Below are 21,139 nucleotides of genomic sequence, written 5' to 3' on the forward strand. Positions count from 1 at the left end.
ATTTAGCTAGGTTAGTTACTCTATTCTTCATTGTAATCTGTCATGAAAAAAAAACAAGACATACATTGCATCACAATTTCCTTAGCCTAGGGTCAGGTAGTGGAATCAAAAGCCTTAGTACTCTCCCTTGAACTCAGATAACTTTAGAAACTCCCCAAAGAGAATTTTAGCAAATCCTCCAAGTCCCTGTGGACAAACCCCTATTTACTCTTTCTTGCTTCAACTTCCCTGTATACTTGCAGGCTAGTTTGTAGGTTACTTTTCCCTTCACACCAAGTTTTTGGCGCCGCTGCCGGGGACTCGGTAGCGGTTTGCTTGTTTTCTGATTGTTTCCTGTTTTGTGTCTTGATTTTGCTTCACTACCTTGCACTGCTGCAAGTGCAAGTGCTGCTGCTGTTGGTGTGCAAGTGTGGTTTCTGCTGCTTGTCTGCTGCTTTTGGTGTGCACTACCTTGCACTGCTGCAACTGCAAGTGTTGCTGAAACTGTTGCTGTGCTGCTGCTGCTGAGGAGCTGCTGCTGTTGCTGTGCTGCTGCAAGTGTTGCTGAAGCTGCTGTGAAGCTGCTGCTGCTGCTGCTGGTGTGGAGCTGCTGCTGCCAAAGCCAAAGCCTGCTTTCTCTGCTGCTGGGCTTGTGCCAACTCTCTGCTGCTGGGCTCTGAACCAACTGAGCTGGGCTTAGTACTTACTGCTCCTGGGCTCTGCTCCATCTTTGCTGCTGGGCTTGAACCAACTGAGCTGCTTAGGACGATCCTAAAGCCCAACTGGGCCTGTGCAACTAAAAAGGGATAAAAAGCCCAAATTTGGGCTCCCTCCAAAATCAAGTAAGCCTAACCCATGAGCTAACCCAACTGGGCCTCATTAAATTTATCTGGGCTTGTATTTAAGTGTTTATATTTGGGCCTGTAATAATTTTATTTTTTCTTTTTCTTTATTTTCTATTTGGGCTTGTAATAATTTTTCTTTTTCTTTTTCTTTTGTGGGCTTGTCATTATTTGTTTGTTATTTTTCTTTTCTTTTGTGGGTTTGCACTTTATTTTGGACTATAGGTTTATATCCCAACCATTGGGCTCCTAACCTTACAAAGAAAGGAAAAATTTTGTCGGTCCGTGAGTTAAGATTTTTCTCACCAAAATTCTCCAAAAAAAAACCAAGAACCAAAAGCCTTTTTTTTAGTTGTTTGGGCTTTTGTCCCAATTAATCCAAAATTTCTCTAAACCCATTGTGAAACCAAAACCCAACCAAAACCAAATTTTAGGTCGTGTTTTTCATTGACTGTGGGCTTGTTAAATGTTAGTTCATCGATCAATGATCTTATTAGGATATGGTTGTGACCTTTAGAGACCAATCAAACCGACTAATTAGAGTCAATCCAATAGACCCAATTGACATACCCACATCCTCTGAGGAAAACACACCAGACCAACCTGAGATAATGGAAGAACCCCGTAGCCTCAAGGATTACATGTACCCCACAAGGACAAGCCAACCCTCTTGCATTGTTTTACCAGAAGCTACTGGTCATTATGAGCTAAAATCTAGCACAATACAAATGCTTCCCGTGTTTAGAGGAATTGAAAATGAAAACCCTTACCATCACGTGAGAGAATTTGAGGAGATTTGTGGAACTATCCGTTTCACTCAAATGTCTGACGAAACCCTAAAATTGAGACTATTCCCTTTTTCCTTGAAGGAAAAGGCCCAGTCATGGCTGTATGCCTTACATCCACAGTCAATTAGGACATGGGACAACCTCACGAAAGAGTTTTTCAAAAAGTTCTTCCCTAATCACAAGACTGCGACAATTCGTCAAAATCTGAACAGCTTTGTACAATTAGAAGGTGAAACCTTAGCTAGATATCTTGAGAGATTCAATGAATTGTTGCTTAAGTGTCCCCATCATGGTTTTGAGAAATGGAGACTTGTGCAAATTTTGTATGAAGGTTTAGATGTCTCCACCCGAACAATTGTAGAGTCTATGTGCAATGGACTATTCACAGATAAAAGTGCTGATGACTCTTGGGCTTTCCTAATTGAAGTTGCTGAAAAAACTCAACAATGGGAGTCCATTCGTGAACCTAGAAAGACTACACCTGTAGATAAGGTCCATAGAATTGAGTCTAAATTTGAGGAAAATGCAAAAATGGCAGCACTAGCAAGAAGAATAGAAGCATTAGAACTTCAGAAAAACGTAAAACCTTCTACCACTGCTTTCTGTGAACATGTCGAAATGGCTATCTGTGATATATGTAACGGTTCTGACCATCAAGTCAGTGATTGTCCGGAAATGCATGCATTCCAAGAATCTAGGCTAGAACAGGCACATGCTATGTTTCAAAAACAAGAGCATAACCCTTATTCTCAGACCTACAACCCAGGATGGAGGAACCACCCCAATTTCTCATGGTCTAAAGGACCCATTCAAGGAGGACCATCTCAACCCACTCAAAGCTATCAAAACAATCAAGGCTATCAATACCCTAAAAATCCTCAACAGCAGTCGTACCCTCAATACACTGCTGACAAGAAATTGTCTAGCATTGAAGAGAGTATCAATCAATTGACCCAACATCTGATGAAGAATGAGAAAGATACTGATCAACGAGTCTCCGCTCTAGAACTCCAGATGGGTCAAATTTGCGATGCACTGAATACAAGAGAAAAGGGTAAACTTCCTAGCCAGCCCCAACAAAATCCAAAGAGGATATTTCAAGCAGGAACATCATCTTGCAACGAAACCTCACCCGATCAAGCCCACTCCATCACCACTCTCCGAAGTGGTAAGATTGTTGAGAACAATGTAGGCATACCACAATCAAATGAGTCTGAGCCAAGCATATCATTGCCTACACCACCAAAGAACACCTCCAACTTAGAAAAGGAACCTGAGTACATTAGCAAAGCCGACAATCCCATGTTGTGAATACCCCTCTAACTCCTAATGTTGATGTTGCTCCATATCCTCAGAGGTTAGTTCGCCAACAGATAAGCACCCACTACAATGAGATGTTAGAACTGTTCAAAAGAGTCAACATCAACATTCCTTTTCTTGAGGCAATTAAGCAAATCCCTGCATATGCCAAATTCCTCAAAGACTTGTGCACTCAAAAGCGCAAGATTAATGTGCACAAACGTGCTTTCTTAGCTGAACAGGTGAGTTCCATCATTCTGAACAAAACTCCACCTAAGTTTAGGGACCCAGGTTGTCCAACAATTTCTTGCACTATAGGAAACCACATGGTCAGTAAAGCTTATTAGATCTAGGTGCAAGTGTGAACCTCCTGCCATATTCTGTTTATGCGCAGTTAGGTCTTGGAGAATTGAAGCCAACACCCATAACTCTCCAATTGGCGGACCGATCCGTCAAAGTCCCTCGAGGTGTAGTTGAGGATGTCTTAATTAAGGTTGATAAGTTCTACTTTCCTGTAGACTTTATTGTCTTAGACACTCAACCTGTACAAAACCCGGATAGTCACATTCCTGTCATTTTAGGACGTCCTTTCTTGGCGACATCTAATGCGATCATCAATTGTCGTAATGGAGTGTTGAAGCTGTCTTTTGGGAACATGACTGTCGAGCTGAATGTGTTTAATGTTAGTCAACAGCATGTGAATCTTGATGATGAGGATGTACATGAGGTCAATATGATTGAGAGTTTGATACAAGATTCATTGACTGGCATTATGTCAAAAGATCCCTGGCAAGCATGTTTGGAAGATGTTAACTTGGAGTTGTATGATGATGAATACATTGGTGAAGTCCAATCTTTGCTCGAATCTGTACCTCAAATGGACATCACTAAATGGCAGACTACAGTGGAACAACTCCCACTTTCTGAGAAGTCTGTTATATCTTCGGATGAGTCTCCTAAGGCCAAACAGGAATTGAAACCATTACCTGATACTTTGAAGTATGCATTTCTAGGTCCTTCTGATACTTTACCTGTTATCATTTCTTCACGATTAAACATAGAACAGGAAAACAAGCTTTTAGGAGTACTTGAGGAGCAGAAAGAAGCCTTAGGATGGACCATCTCAGATCTCAAAGGGATAAGCCCCACCATTTGCATGCATCACATTAATCTGGAAGAGAATGCCAAACCGTCTAGGGAAATGCAAAGGAGACTTAATCCTAACATGAGAGACGTTGTTAAGAGTGAGATCTTGAAGCTACTTGATGCGGGTATCATATATCCGATTTCAGATAGTAAATGGGTTAGTCCCATTCAAGTTGTGCCTAAGAAGTCAGGCATTACTGTAGTTCGGAACGAAAAGAATGAGTTAGTCCCTTCACGTACAACCACAGGATGGCGAGTATGTATCGACTACCGGAAGTTGAACACAGTAACAAGAAAAGATCACTTCCCCCTTCCCTTCATAGACCAAATGCTAGAACGTGTGTCTAGACACAGTCACTACTGTTTTCTAGATGGCTTTTCCGGTTATAACCAAATTCACATTGCACCGGAAGATCAGGAAAAAACTACATTCACGTGTCCATTTGGGACATTTGCTTTTAGACGTATGCCCTTCGGGCTGTGTAATGCACCTGCTACTTTCCAGCGTTGCATGATGAGCATTTTTTCAGACATGATAGATAGTTTTCTCGAGATCTTTATGGATGATTTCTCTGTGTTTGGCTCTTCTTTTGACGAATGTTTGGACCATCTAGTCCTTGTGCTATCAAGATGTAAGCAAAAGAATCTGATTTTAAACTGGGAAAAATGCCACTTCATGGTGAAATCCGGCATAGTTCTAGGACACATCGTATCGGAAAAAGGAATTGAAGTAGATAAAGCTAAAGTCGATCTCATTCAACATTTACCCCAACCCCACTCTGTGAAGGGGATTCGATCATTTTTAGGTCACGCCGGATTCTACCGGAGATTCATCAAAAACTTTAGCCAAATCTCTCGCCCTTTGTGTAACCTACTTGCCAAAGATGTTGTCTTTAACTTTGATGCTGCGTGTGTGAAGGCATGGGAAGAACTCAAGACTCTCCTCACCTCAGCTCCTATTGTCCAACCACCCGACTGGGAATTACCTTTCGAACTCATGTGTGATGCCTCTGATTACGCCGTTGGCGCTGTTTTAGGACATCGTGTTGATAGACTACCATATGTGATATACTATGCTAGTAAAACTCTTAATGATGCTCAACTCAACTATTCGACTACCGAGAAGGAGTTACTTGCCGTAGTATTTGCATTAGACAAGTTTAGATCTTATTTGATAGGATCTAAGATCATCATATACACTGACCATGCGGCTTTGAAGTATCTTCTTTCTAAGAAGGATGCTAAGGCTCGCCTTATTCGATGGATACTCTTATTACAGGAATTCGACATCGAAATCCGTGATAAGAAAGGTTGTGAGAATGTGGTTGCTGATCACTTGTCCCGATTAACTAGTGAGTCTATTGATGAATCTGAGCTGATTAGAGAATCATTCCCTGACGAACAATTGATGTCTGTGACAAACCTTCCTTGGTTTGCCGACATTGTTAACTACCTTGCTACAGGTAGAATGCCCTCACATTGGTCGAGACAAGACCGCTCCAAGTTCTTGGCTGAAGTTAAACATTTCCTTTGGGACGACCCATATTTGTTTAAGTATTGCCCGGACCAAATCATTAGGAGATGTGTCCCCAACACTGAACAGAAAGATGTGATATCTTTATGTCATGACCAAGCATGTGGAGGCCATTTCAGTGCCAAGAAAACCGCTGCAAAGATCTTGCAGTGTGGATTCTATTGGCCATCATTGTTCAAGGATTGCCATGAGTATTGTGTTGCGTGTGAACGCTGTCAAAAGCTAGGAAGCATTTCGAGGAGAAACATGATGCCATTGAACCCCATTTTGATTGTGGAGATTTTTGATGTTTGGGGGATAGACTTCATGGGTCCATTTCCCATGTCTGACAGCAAGTTGTACATCCTAGTTGCAGTTGATTACGTTTCTAAGTGGGTAGAAGCCATAGCAACCAGAACAAATGACCACAAGGTGGTACTTTCATTTCTAAAAGAGAACATATTTTCACGTTTTGGTACCCCTAGAGCTATCATCAGTGACGGCGGTTCACATTTCCGTAACAAGTACTTTGAGTCTTTAGTACGCAAGTATGGCATAACTCACAAGGTTGCTACTCCGTACCACCCTCAGACTAGTGGACAAGTGGAAGTGTCTAATAGGGAAATTAAGCACATTCTGGAGAAGACGGTCAATCCGTCCAGGAAAGATTGGTCATTGAGATTGAATGATGCTTTGTGGGCCTATAGAACAGCTTATAAGACACCAATTGGCATGTCCCCCTATCGTCTAGTGTATGGAAAGCCGTGCCATCTACCTGTGGAATTAGAACATCGTGCCTACTAGGCAATCAAAGAGCTGAACTTCTCTCTGGACCAAGCTGGAATTCAACGGAAACTTCAACTCAACGAGTTGGATGAATTGAGAAATGAGGCTTATGACAGTGCCAAGCTGTACAAGCAAAAGATGAAGATATTTCATGACAAGCGTATTCTACGCAAATCCTTCACTCCTGGTCAGAAAGTCTTGCTGTATGACTCCCGATTACATCTTTTTCCAGGAAAACTGCGTTCCAGATGGAAGGGTCCGTACCTAGTACGCACAGTTTTTCCTCATGGAGCTGTAGAGTTGGAGGATGTCTCCAACAAGAACGTTTTCAAAGTCAACGGGCAGAGATTAAAGCCATTCCTTGAGCCATTTCCACCCGACATTGAAACAACCGACCTGGAGGACCCGGTCTATGTGGACTAAACTGGTCCACTCTTTCCCTAAATAACCAAACAGTTTTCCAAATCTTTCCCTAAAAACCAAAATTTTTCGTTTTCCCATCAAAACCAAATGTATCCCAACAAAACCAAATTTTCTTCCAAAAAGTCCAATCCCATTAAAAACCAAAATTTTCTTGTAGATAATGTGTTAGTAAAATTTCCTTTTGTGTATATTTTGTGCTCATCCATTATAACTGCTAATATGATGGATTTTTGCCTTGAAATAACGGAGTTTTAATCGAGCTACCACCGTACAATCGGGTATTCTCTCTCCTTTTACTCTACTCAGCATGTTCCTCTTCATATATTGTTTTATAATTCTTTCCATGTTTTGAAACATTGAGGACAATGTTTAGTTTAGGTTTGGGGGTATAGAGTAGATGCCATGATAATATGCTATAATTGAAAACGAACTCCTTCTTCTTTTTCTTTTTGAAAAAAAAAAAAAAAAAAAAATTGAAAAATTCCAAAAAAATTAAAAAGTCAAAATTCAAAAAAAATTAAAAAATGAAAAATCATAAAAATGGAGCTCATTTACCTTGAAATGTTGACTCTTGTGCAAATATGTATTTTTATTAGGAGTCTTAGTCTAGATATTTAGGCACCCTGATTCTAGCACAATTCACATAGTAATAAGAAATTTGCACGCGCACGATCTACCAATACATGTATGGCCTCGATCTTCAAGGTGTTGGATAGGAAGTTACGATTGCCAATCACTTTAGAATACTGAACGAAACTGGACTAGCTTGTTCTTTGGTTGGTTGGGATAGAAGGTGGAGGTTACATTAAGAAAGACAACCATCGAATTTAACTGGGTGCATCAAAAAGGGCTACCTCTTGCAAAGTGTCATGTAATCTTTTGTTTCTTTTTGTTATGTATCAAAAGTGTATCAGTTCAAAAAAAAAAAAAAAAAAAAAATAAAAAAAAATCGATGTATATTTTCAGAAAAAAAATATCAGAAAAATACCAAAAAAATCAAGTATTTATCAATTCCATCATCTCTTGTTCCAAAAATAAAAAGAGATTTGTCAATGTAAATAAGACTCATGTAAATAGTCATCTTTTGTTGTTTCGTTGTAATAAGCAAGGAGGGTGTATGCCATTGATGTACAACGCGAGAAATTGTGAAATACCTCCAACTCATTCACAATTCTCGTAAAGTCCGGACAGCTAGCTAGATTTCGACCTCAGTTCTTAGCCTGAGAAACTATCTCTTGGTGATTAGTAGTCATAACTTCAGATCTTTCTTTACACATGTGTAGATACACTTTACACTCTTATCACATGTCTTTTTTTGTTATCAGTGCTAGGATTGTGCCTTCGATAGCTAGATTGACATCTCCATTTTGCTGTGAGCTTAAACTGTTTTGCACATGTCACATTTGATGGAATCTGAGCTTATATTTTGACCTAGAACTTTGTAGGTACGTTCTAAGCAAACCTTCACGAGACTTCAACTCGTCCACTAGGGACACTTAGTGGTTTAAAAGGCTTAGTGCATACGCTAAATGCATTCGAGAGACCAGCGACAGTGGTATAGTTAGGATTTCCTTAGTTTTGTTTTACTTGAGGACAAGTAAAATTCAGGTTTGGGGGTATTTGATGAGTGCCAAATATTGTATATATTTATCCCTTTTTTGTTGGCATTTAACTCATCTTTTGTGCAGTAATTCTACATTTTATCCCATATTCTGTATTTTCATTGTTATCAAGAATAAATATTTTTATTAATTAATTTTGCATTTTTAGGTAATAAATAAAGTTCGGATGAGTCGCGGAGCGAAAAGAGCAGAAAAGTAGTGAAAAGCCGGGAGAAATTACGCAAGGAAGCCGCGAAGAATGGTGCGCACAACCTCATTTTCTACACACAAAAGCGCCTCCGCTCTCAGCCATCAGATCAGTTCTCAGAAGCATCCGACGGTCGCTCCTTCATAGAGCATCAAAATCTGAAGTCTCTGCCAAGCACCACAGCGCTGAAATTCCAAGCCTTCAGATTAGATGGTAGTTGAATCCAACGGTCGCTCCCTTGCTGTGCATCGAAGTTTGATATCTCCGCCCTACACTACAGCACCTAACTCCATCTTGAGCCGTCAGTTTCGTTGTATTTTTGCATCCAACGGTCGCTCACGATCTGTCTCAATTTCTCCGTTAGATCCGTTTCAGAAGTTATCATCCTACGCCTTTCATCACAGAACATCAAGACTCGATGGATTCGCCTAACACCCTAGCGACCGAACCCTACCACCTAACCAAACACCACTAACTCTCCACAACAACCACAACCCATCACTACTATCATCACCCCCCTCTTTCTAGCCCCCTATTTGATTGATTTTTCTTCTCACCCTTTCTCTGAAACCCTAGAAGAAAAATCAATCGATTAGGCGAGTCTAGAGTAGCAATTGGCGCGTGGGAATGGAGCAGGAGAGTCAGAGGAAGGATGGGTCGACGTCAATTTGAAGATTAGGTGAGTTAATTTCACTGTTGGAATTTGGGGATTTTTCCATAAACCCTAATTGTATAATTTAGGGATTTGGGTATAAATAGGTATTGTTGGGTGGACACTGTAACATATCTGGGCTAGCCAGTGAACAAATGTGTTAGTTTTCATTTTATTTCAAATATCAGTTACTTGTGATCAGTTCATATGGAATGTGTGTTATGCATAAAAATTAACTGTGAAGTGTGCTGTTATCATGTGGAGCATGTGTGTATGTGTTGACATTATGATTATAAGCATGTTCATGTTCTAATTCTTTTGCTAGGGCTTAGAGGAAGCTCCTGATCATATGCTAGGATAGTAAATGTGTATGTATTGTCTTGAAATGCTTTAACTGCCTTAGGATTAATGAAATGCCATTTGAGTTACTTCACTTGTGATCAGCTGTGCTGTTAGAAGACAGCTGATGCTAGGAGTGCAGCTAGGTCAGTTGTAAGAATTTAGTCCATTAGAGAGATTGCCTTAAGTCCAGTTAGCTAGTTGAGCTAAAGACTTGTGATCAGTTGTGCTGTTGAAAGACAGCTGATGCTAGGGGTCATTTAGCTAGGTTAGTTACTCTATTCTTCATTGTAATCTGTCATGAAAAAAAAACAAGACATACATTGCATCACAATTTCCTTAGCCTAGGGTCAGGTAGTGGAATCAAAAGCCTTAGTACTCTCCCTTGAACTCAGATAACTTTAGAAACTCCCCAAAGAGAATTTTAGCAAATCCTCCAAGTCCCTGTGGACAAACCCCTATTTACTCTTTCTTGCTTCAACTTCCCTGTATACTTGCAGGCTAGTTTGTAGGTTACTTTTCCCTTCACACCAGCTTACCGTTCAAATTCAATCACATCGTCGCTGCCATTGAAGAGTCCAAAAATTTATCGACTCTCTCGGTACACGAATTAATGGGTTCACTCGAGGCGCACGAGAAAAGGATAAATAGGTTCGCGGAGCAACCGTTGGAGCAGGCGTTTCAAACAAAAATAAATTTCAGTGAAAAGAAAAATACGGAAGCCAGAAAAGAATGCTCCAGAGGGGGATCCGAGACAAATAATTCTCAAAATCAAGTATTTTATTCCTGCCTCACCTCGCAACAAGAAGCACAAGGTATATGGTACGTCGATAGCGGATGCAGCAGCCATATGACAGGAAACAAAGAATATTTCGTAAAATTGGAGGAACAAGAGATTCCACCGGTCAAGCTCGGAGATGGAAAGTTCCAGAATGTTGAAGGAAGAGGAGTTATATCCGTACGTACAAAGTCAGGTAAAATTCGATACATATCTGATGTTCTTTATGTTCCTGGCCTAGCTCAAAATTTATTAAGTGTTGGACAACTTATAAGAAAGGGTACTCACTACATTTCGAAGACGGAGAATGCACCATTTATGATAAAATTAACAAGCAATTGGTGGCAAAAGTAAAAATGTCAGGAAATTTTGTCTTTCTTCTATCTATGCCATCAATTGAAAATTGTGCAATGAGTACCAATCATATTAATGAATGCAAGTTATGTCATTTGAGGTATGGGCATCTCAACTATAGATCCTTGAAGATTCTAAAATCAAAGAACATGGTAATTGGTCTTCCCAATATCAGCGGTGGAGATAAAATATGTGAAGGTTGTGTTCTTGGAAATTTCCATAGATTTCCATTTACAAATAAACCGTGGAGAGCAAGAAGGCCCCTCGAATTGGTGCACGCCGATATCTGCGGTCCGACAAGAACAACTTCACTCAACAACATAAGATATTTTCTCCTATTCGTGGATGATTATACCAGGATGATGTGGGTGTATATTCTCGAGCAAAAGTCCGAGGCATTCCCTAAATTCCTAGAGTTCAAGGCGTTGGCAGAGAAGCTAAGTGGTCACCAACTAAAGGTTTTCCGTACAGACCGTGGTGGAGAATTTACCTCAAATGAGTTTATCAACTACTGCAAAGAAAACGGTATTAATAAGGAGCTTACCGTCCGATACACTCCACAACAAAACGGCGTCGCGGAAAGAAAAAATCATACGATCATGGAAATGGCTCGCAGCATGTTGAAAGCAAGGAAGCTACCCAACAGTTACTGGGCAGAAGCTGTCAACACGGCGGTCTACATCCTTAATCGTTCGCCAACAAAAGCAGTTCTCAACAAAACTCCATATGAAGCTTGGCATAAGAAAAAGCCCGAGGTAACTTCTTTCAGAATTTTTGGTTGCGTAGCATACTCACATATTCCATCCCAACATAGAGAAAAGTTCAATGAAAAAGGAGAAAAGCTAATATTCATCAGATACAGCGAAGAGTCTAAAGCATATAAACTTCTAAAGCCAGATACAAAGGAACTGGTAATTTCAAGAGATGTCATTTTTGATGAATTCAAATCATGGGATTGGAATGATGAAGCAGACAACTACGAGTTGCCACTACTCATGGAAGACGAGCCAGATCAGCCACGTCAAGAAGAAAGTACTCCACCAGCAAGCCCGCGATCTCCTAGTCCAACACGACAAAGTCCAAGTTCAACGGAAGAAAGTGCCCCACCTAGAAAGGTGCGTTCCCTAAGAGATATTTATGATACATCTAATTGTGCATTTATAGCACTAGAACCTCAAAAATATGAGGAAGCGGCAAAAGAAGAAAAATGGAGACATGCCATGGACGAAGAAATGCGAGTGATCGAGAAAAATAAGACATGGGAGCTTGTCAATCAGCCAATTGATAAAGAAACGATTGGTCTTAAATGGGTCTACAAGACAAAGTATAATGAAGACGGTTCAATTCAAAAGCATAAGGCAAGGCTAGTTGCAAAAGGATATTCCCAGCAACCAGGAATTGACTACTACGACACATTCGCCCCAGTCGCGCTCATGGAAACAATCCGAATGGTGTTAGCTTTGGAAGCTCAACTAAAAATGAAGGTCTACCAATTGGATGTAAAGTTGGCGTTCCTAAACGGAGAACTTGAAGAAGAGGTGTATGTCGAACAGCCTCAAGGATATGTCCGCAAAGGAAAATAAAAAATGGTATATCGTCTCCGCAAAGCACTATATGGTCTCAAGCAAGCACCGCGTGCATGGAACAACAAAATCGACAAGTATTTCCGAGATAATGGATTTGAGAAAAATCCAAGTGAGCCATCACTCTACATCAAAAAACAAGGTACAGATTTTCTAATCGTCTGTCTCTACGTCGATGATTTAATTTATGCCAGTACAAAACAAGAGATGGCAGAAAAATTTAAGAAGGAGATGATGAAAGAATATGAGATGACATACTTAGGACTTATGCGATATTTTCTTGGGATTCAAGTAAAACAATCTCCAGAAGAAATATTCATTTCCCAAGAAAAATATGCAGAAGACTTACTGAAAAGGTTCAACATGATGGATTGCAAACCAATTGCAACTCCAATGGGTACCAATGAGAAATTGGTAAAAAATGATGGAGCGACAAAAGTTGATCCAACCTTATTCATAAGTCTAGTCGGCTCACTGATCTACTTAACAAATACAAGGTCAGACATCGTCAATGCTACCAGTATTTTTTCTCGGTTTATGAGCGAGCCAAGCAACTTACACTATGCAGCCGCAAAGAGAATTCTTCGGTATATCAAGGGAACTAAGGATTTTGGCATCAAGTATACAAGAGAAAAAGATAATGATTTAATTGGATTCACAGATAGCGATTGGGCAGGTTCTATTGAATACCGAAAGAGCACATCAGGCTATGTTTTCTGTATGAGAACAAAAGTTATCTCTTGGAGTTCTAAAAAACAAAGTACGGTGGCACTATCGTCAGCCGAAGCAGAGTACATAACATCAACAAGTGCAGCATGTGAAGCAGTATGGTTGAGAAGAATAATGACCGACCTACAACAAAGGCAAAAGCAGCTGACAACTATCTACTGTGACAACATGTCTACAATTGCAATGACAAAAAATCCAGTCTTCCACGGAAGGACGAAGCACATAGAGCTACGACACCACTTCATCAGAGAATTAGTGGAAAATAAAGAAATCGATCTCCAATTCTGTCCGACACAAGAACAAAATGCGGAAATTTTCACAAAAACAGTCACCGTGGATAAATTCAATCATTTCAGAGAAAAGCTTAACATCACAAATTAAGAGGGGGTGTTAAAAATATAAGTTAATTTGTGATCTTAGAGAGTGTACACGGCCTAAAAAAGAAAATCCCAGAACAATCTAAACTAGTCCGGCCCAAAAGGGAGCTACCTTACTTCACTTCTTTCTCTCGCATCTTCGTCTACTATCTAGAGTATTCAGTATCTAGACTATTCTTAATTAGTCTTTTACTCACGTGTTTTCTAGAGAGAACACTTTCTACACAATTCTTGTAAAGTCGATCCACATATAGTCTAGAACCTTCGGTGCCTAGAGTGTTCTCATGGTCGGTTAACTTGGCCTATAAATAGGCAACAATGGGGTTCATTTGAAAACCATCCAAAACCAAAGTGAGTGAAGTAAGAAAGCTAGAGTGAGAGTTAAGAGTAAGTGCTAGATACCAAGAAATAACCAACCTCTCTTTTCCTAATTTCATTTTCATAAACCCATCACACTTCCGCATTGCGCCAACAAATTCAACCTCCCAGCAAAATTAAGGCTTGATTTTTTCGCCTCCAACTCAAGAACAGTGGTAGAGATCCACCATAAACAACCCATTAGGTGTTGTTTATGGTGCCTAGTGTCTTTCCATGCCAGTCCAAATGATGCTCAGAGTGAATTACTTAAGTGCCTTGTATGAAGTAGTTCGGAAGAGTGAACTCTGATATTTGTTACAGAAGCAAAAGATCCCCATCGTCTGCACCCTACATTGTTATAGATGCTGCACATTTATACAGATTAGTTTTGTAAACCAAGTGTAATAAAAACTTCTGCACTTCTACTGGATATTAGATGAATTGTGAGGTCTTTCATAAAAATTAGCTTAGTGAAAATAAAAATTCCTAACAGACTGGGGCATAAATAAGTACAGTAGATAGAAATAATCTCCATCCATGTTGCTTTTCCATATACTTCATTCAAAGCATGACAAAATCTTCGCCTTGGGATTCTGACTAACTTTTCACATGACAAGCCTTGATGATATAGTCTACCCGTATACAAAGCAGTTAAGTTCTATCCACTACGTTCTATGAAGAAAAAGAAAAAAGCGCCTGCCGCCTACACTTCACATGACAAGCCTTAATATACAAATGTACTCTGTTCAGATGCTGCAGATCCAGGCCCTTCCTTTCGACAAAAATAAATGCTCAAATTCAAAATGCCTGTAAGGTTGTAACAAGAAACAAATATAATGCTCAAATTCAAAAAACAGGAAGGAAATGAGAGAGAGAGATGGGGGCAGACTGGTCTATATCTTACATTGCTCCAATATATCTTCAAAAAACTGTTTCATACATGCTGACTGTTCGGCCATCCTTTCTACCCTCTCTGCTTCCTTGACTGCCTTATTTGCCAGAAATGACTTGTTTTCAGCCTCAGCGATGTTTTAGGCCATTAATAATGCGAAGCCAGCAAATATAGAGTCCTGTGATGGTTTTGGGGTCTGTGCTTTAGTTCCAAATGTAGTGTCCTTCTTGATCTTGTAGTAAGTTTGGACCTGCCCATTACCACAAAAGAAGAAATATCAGATAATTGAGAAGATAAGCGCAAATTAACCTTTTATTCCTGTTATTAAATTTGGGTCTTTAACGATTAAAATCTTTGCTGCAAGAACTCAGAATTGATCTGTTCATGTAGTTATCTGTAGCTATTTCCCAAACTCATTTATTGAAATTTACTGAATCTTTCTTAAAGAAGTTAGAATCAGAAGTTAGTCAAACATGTTGTTGCAATAACATCCTCCTCCTTGCTTAAACTATGAAGACGGTGCAAGTGAATCCCTAACGCATACGCCAAGAATCAAATGGAACTGTAGTTACAAAAGAGAGACTATCTGGCGAGGTAAGAATGGTATCTGCTAGCATTTCCTACTATCACGATATTTCTAGCAAACAAGGTTTTAGGCATGTTTCTGACTGACTCGTTCAAACCTGACCTTGTATTTAGAGGGATATACATTGAGGCTTAATTTCTTTAACATAAACTCATCGGGATCTAACATCGATCCCGATGCTAGATCCCCATACATTGAGGCTTATATATTCAACTCCTTTTTTAGTTTTTGCCAGATGCTCACTTCAGAGTTCTGACTCTACAGCGACGTAAAAGATTTACTCCGACTCTACAGCGACGTAAAAGTTTTATAAATGCAAGATACATACAAGGCATATTCAAATACTCAAAAGAAGCCAACCTTACTTTCATGCGAAAGGAGCTGCACTTTTTCAAGTTTGTCCAGCGCCACAAGCCTTCTCAAATTTGAACTTAACAATCTTCTAAAGTTAGATGGCACCTCATGCCTTTGCTGCGATACATTTCAAGCAAACATTCTTTATTTATGTTTTTAATAAATATGAGTGAAAGCGCACATCTTAATGTTTAAATGTGTATTCTAAATGTTTTATCATGTTTTCTACTAATCTACTAGAAGTACATACAGTAGCAAAATGTATATTTTTAAAAGAGCAAAGGCATATAGAAATATAAATTGAAAGCAGTAACATGAGCTATGACTACATATGTCTCTCTGTCCTCAATAAAGTCATTGATAGAACCAATATCTGCTCCATTGGGATCTATAATGTTAGAAAGTGCTTCAAAGATCATTGCATCGTACCTGTCAATGAAGCAGCAGCATCATCAAACAACTTATGAGTCATGAAACCACTATGACGCTATAAAAGTAGAATAAAAAGGAAAGAAAATAAAAGAAGGGTAAATGCGAGACAAAAATATGTTTACCTAGAACAATAGTTTATATTATTAAGAAGCAGAGATTTCTAGGATTAGAGATCTACAGTCCGGGTGTAATTTCTTGCTACAGCTCATAATTCCTCATGTAAGTTGAAGGCTCATACAGATCAAATGAGGTAAAAATAACAGCAAAAGCTTTCAAGACACAAACAAGGCATCCATCATGCATCTTCCAAGATTTTACGTGAAATGCCATATTATGGCTAGTATGAGCCTTAAGTTTACTTAAGTTTACGAGAAACGCCATACTAACCATACTAGCCATATTACTTAAGTATGGCATTTTACGTGAAATGCCATATTATGGCTAGTATGAGTCTAATAACGTTAATAAAAATATAAGCAGAGAACTACAAAACAAATAGCATAACACCTCAGAGTCTGTTTCTTATGTCTCATACAAGGAAATAAGTTTACTTAAGTTTGCAGTACATTCTCATCAAGTCAAACAAAAGCAAATCACAAACTAGGCAGTAAACTTAACGCCTGTTTTTGTCACTTCCAACTCAAGAATCACGACAGAGATAAGATGGGTCTTGAGCCGCCAAAAATTACACCTAACAGGTTCCTGCCCCTGCCAGTCAAAAATTATGCTCCCTCTTTTCCTAGATATGAATGCAGGATACATTTTTTCTCTTGTAAACAAAATCAGTTAACTGTTAACATTCTTACTGAACACCAGTGAAATGTACAACAAGAAACCGAGACAGGTCAACTCTAAAATAAAACCAGACAACTTGAGATAGGAAACTGCACCCTGTTAATAAATCACTGACTCACAGGTGAATAATGCTCAAGAAATGTTCCCTATTACCAAATTGCAAACAAGATTAATACTGTAAAATTGCACCATTCTCGTAAGATTAATACTGTCGATAAGCCTAAACTAGTAAACTTCACTATATGGCAGCATTTTCCCCACCTGTTTCCAGAGTGGAACACAACGGATAACCCCCAAAATCTGTGCATTTCTATTTTATCTTCTTCATAGTTCATATAATACCCGGGTGAGGAAAGTTCAATTGAATAGTTTGTCATAGGAAATCACATCAAACCTCAAAACTGTAAATGAGTAAATCATTTGGACAAGAGAAGGGAACTTTACTTACCAATATCATGTTACATAATGTGAGTGAACTCATCCAACCAGAAAAGGATCCCTAAATCCTAACTCTAGCAGGATAATCTCATGATACAGATGTTAGCAGAATAGCTGAACTCAACCGCACATATTCAGTAGATAGACTCAAATATTACTTTGGAATTTCCACCTTACTCCAGGATAAGTAGCCATATTACAAAGTCAAAAAGTTTTGAGTAAGATCTTAACTAGCTATACTCAAACTGTGAAATCCTTATGTAATCTCTAGTCTGAGTACTTTACACATGATTACATTCTTGACACAAATAATTGCTCAAAGTACACAAGAACTCTTCACTTGCATTTTCAGTAACCAATTTTGATATAGCCTTTGGATTCGGGTTCACGATCTAACCAAAAGAAAACAACTTAGTTAGCCAAAATCTTGACACTATTTCCAAATGATTTGACACTATTTCCAAATGACGACTAAATGGCTTCCGACTCCATCTCAAGCTTCGGCCATCAAATGCATAGTTGATATATATCAGCCAATTGAACAAACCCAAAAGATAATAAACAAAGAAACTTGTGTAGCATTAGACAAGTATCCGAGTTTTCAATAATCAACCATGAGATAAAATGAAGAACATAAACAACAGCAATATTAACGGATTGAGAACAACTAGACGACACTCATAACAACAAGGGCAAAAATCTCAAAACCAATGTAAGAGTCGGTTTCAGTAATAGGTTATTTCATCTCAAAGAAAAGAGATTGAATATTCACATCTCCAAGCTCTGGTCTGAGTGCTCTATAAATTCTTGTCCAGAAATCGCTAAGAAATCAGCTTAACAAAAGTATAGAAAGTAGACATATATTTCGAGTACGTAATAGTCATGCTCTTCAAACAATTTGTTGTTACCAGGACCAACCATGTTGTAAAAGGCGCTAGGCGAGCGCCCGAGATTTAGAAAACAACATAACTAAGATTTATTTTGGCGCCTGGTAGCCTTTTTTTCCCAGGCGCTGTCCCTAAGCTTAGAGGGCCTTTGGCGCTTAAGCGCCAAAGGCGCTCACCTTTTAAAACATAGCCAACCATATCTTCTGAGCTTTATTTATTTTCTATCTTTATGCCCCACATAAGTTTCTGAATTGAGCGATACTAGGCTCTTCACAAAGACACAAAAACAGTAGTACCGACAGAGATAACCTCTAACTCCTTGAACTCAAGAATTCTACTAGTATATATCATGCTATGGGGTTACATGAAAACTCGAAAATAACACATTGAATCTTGAAATGACAACATTAATCAAACATAAGCAGAGAACTAAGAAACAGATAGATTTCCTATAAGGCCAGGAGTATAAGACCACCGGGAAAGCTCTCAATTTCCAAGATTCATCTCAGACATTTTTTTTGTTTCTGCATATATATCTCAGACTACGTTTCTTATTTCTTATAAAGAAATCTCTCAATTTCCCACGATACATCTCAGACTAGGTTTCTTACTTCTGCATATACATCTCAGACTACATTTCAAATTTCTTATAAAGGGATAATAAGTTTACTAAAGTTTGCATTGCATTCTCATTAAGTCTAACAATAGTAAATCACAAAATCCGCACTAAGCATAGCAAGAACAATTCATACATGATACAATGTCACCACATATTGTCAATTCATTACATACAGGCATAATCCCTTGTTATCTAATCTCAAAATGCTTAAAATTTCAATAAAGGTTTATTATATATCATTACACTTACCTAAAGATCTTCTACTTCGTTTTGCAGCATCTTCAGTTAATCACTGTTTTCTGTCTCCTCACTTGAACTTGCTCTTTCACCAGATTCCATTTTTTTTGCATCTTTTTCTCCTAATATCTTTAATGAAACTAAAGTATTCTTGTGAGGGATTGCATTAGTAATAGACTTGCCAAAATCCACATCCATTATGGCAGATGATGCCTCTGGATCGTAACCATAAATCTTGTGATCCTCATAGCATAGAAGCCTACCACTCTTCATTAACCCAAATGGCGGTGAACTCCGTAATGTGCAAATGTCCAAACTAAACTCTTTACTCCAGCTCAAATCATCATAATTATCTTTATTCCTCTTCAACAACCATATTTCACCATATAAGGCATCACGATAGTAAGTAGCACTTAGAAATCGCCTAAAACCCCTAGTGAAATAGGAAAACATATAAACTCTATTCGTGTGAAAAAAGGTGGTGATGGAAGTTTGCTAAACTTTTCATCAGTTAAATCAAAGGCAAGAATGGTTTCTTTGTCATCCGCCCAATGATGAGCTCCATGTGCAAACGCACCAGCATATTTTCTATAAAACGGCATATTCCTATCCACCGTTCCCACATTTCTCCATCCATTGCTACTCCCAATAGTGTATACATGGATAGTTCTAACATTTATGGTGTCATATACCCTAACAACCTTGTACTCATTGGTCGAAGGAATGTAACCAAATCCAGTCCACCAGTAATTCCCTTCAAATTTTGGAAGAGTAATATACTCTCTGGTGACTGGATTAAAGATGTAAGTCGGTCCAAACCTATCGTTATGCCATGAGTCGATGCAGATTAAACCATTGCAAGAACCGGCAAAAGAATAATCATACCTACACTCGTAAAATGGAAGGTTTATATCTATTCTTGGTTTTCTACTAAAGGGCGTCTCAGGAGAATTCTCATCATACTCAGCATAATAAAATTCATCACGCATTAAGAAAACCCGATTTGCAGAAATAAGATGATTCAAGTGGTTTTGGGAGAAGGATGAAAGATGAACAACATCCCTCCAAGGTTTTTGCATACCAATTTACAATCCAAGACAGATTCAGTGGGCAAGCTGCTCAATATCTCTGGTATCATCTCTTTTGGTAGATCGTCAAACTTCCCCATGATGAGATTCTTCGGTTAAATAGAAATTGGGTTTGATTCTTTGATTTTTTTTTTGTATAGGGATTTCAAGGAGAAATCGGGTTTGATTTTAGATACAAAAATGGGTGTTATACTGGAGGCTAAAGAAAAAAGACTCTTTTAGCTGAAATGACAACTCTGTACACGGGAGTCGGGACTGTGTTTACACTTTACATGGATAATTTTGATGGGCTTATAAAAGAAAAAGATAATTTCGACCCATGTTAGAGAGCGTAAAATATAGAAAGAGATGAGGAGTTTGTAGGATCGAGCAAGAGAGAGGAGAGTACAAATGGAAGCAATAAAAAGATTATATTGATAATCAGTTTGGTGTACATAAACTCATGGCTTAACAACCTACTTATAGCCTCACAAACTTGACAATCACTCAAAGTATTTTCCTAATAAAATAAAACTCTAAACAAAGCACACTTTCCTAACATAACACAAACTCTAAATAGAACTTTTCTAGAACTCTCTTGAACCGGCAGCTTGCTTCGACTTCCAAATATGACACAGTGTGTCAACAACGCTTGTTGATCCATGCACTGTGTCAACAATACTTGTTGACCCACGAACCAAATCACCATATCTTGGTTTAACTTCGAACATCCTCCCTAAAACCAAGATATCATTCAACGATAAATCCGTAACCCTCTTCTTCCATTGATAAACGTTTGCACGTCCTTGTCTTTTATCATTTTCTATTCCTCTCCTTCCATTGATAAACGTTAAGACGTTCTTGTCTTTTCTCATACCGGAATTCCGTCATCATTATCAAAATCACTTCGTACTGCTATCATATCATAGCAACAATCACAAACTTCTTTCACGTTCTTCTTCTTTATCGCAGCGGAACACAAACCTTAACAAGACAGAAACACCTCATTGTGCTCTATACAACTTGCTAACCAAACACAAAACCAAATTCTTTAACTCAACACCGAGCAGTATAGCTC

The 21,139-nt window shown here is 38.7% G+C and overlaps 1 protein-coding gene and 1 pseudogene across 1 annotated transcript; both read right to left on the reverse strand.

Annotated features, from left to right (window-relative positions):
- Positions 1–14,599: 14,599 nt before the first annotated feature.
- On the reverse strand, positions 14,600–16,417 carry LOC113334082 (annotated as a pseudogene).
- A 2,625-nt stretch (positions 16,418–19,042) lies between these two features.
- On the reverse strand, positions 19,043–19,983 carry LOC113334083 (F-box protein At3g07870-like). The gene is made up of 2 exons (XM_026580421.1): positions 19,496–19,983; positions 19,043–19,427 (listed from the first exon to the last, which is right to left on the reverse strand). The coding sequence occupies exons 1-2, from the start codon at positions 19,981–19,983 to the stop codon at positions 19,043–19,045; spliced, it is 873 nt and encodes a 290-aa protein (XP_026436206.1).
- Positions 19,984–21,139: the final 1,156 nt, after the last annotated feature.

The sequence above is a fragment of the Papaver somniferum genome, unplaced genomic scaffold (genome assembly GCF_003573695.1).
Source record: "Papaver somniferum cultivar HN1 unplaced genomic scaffold, ASM357369v1 unplaced-scaffold_135, whole genome shotgun sequence".
Classification (NCBI taxonomy): Eukaryota; Viridiplantae; Streptophyta; class Magnoliopsida; order Ranunculales; family Papaveraceae; genus Papaver; species Papaver somniferum.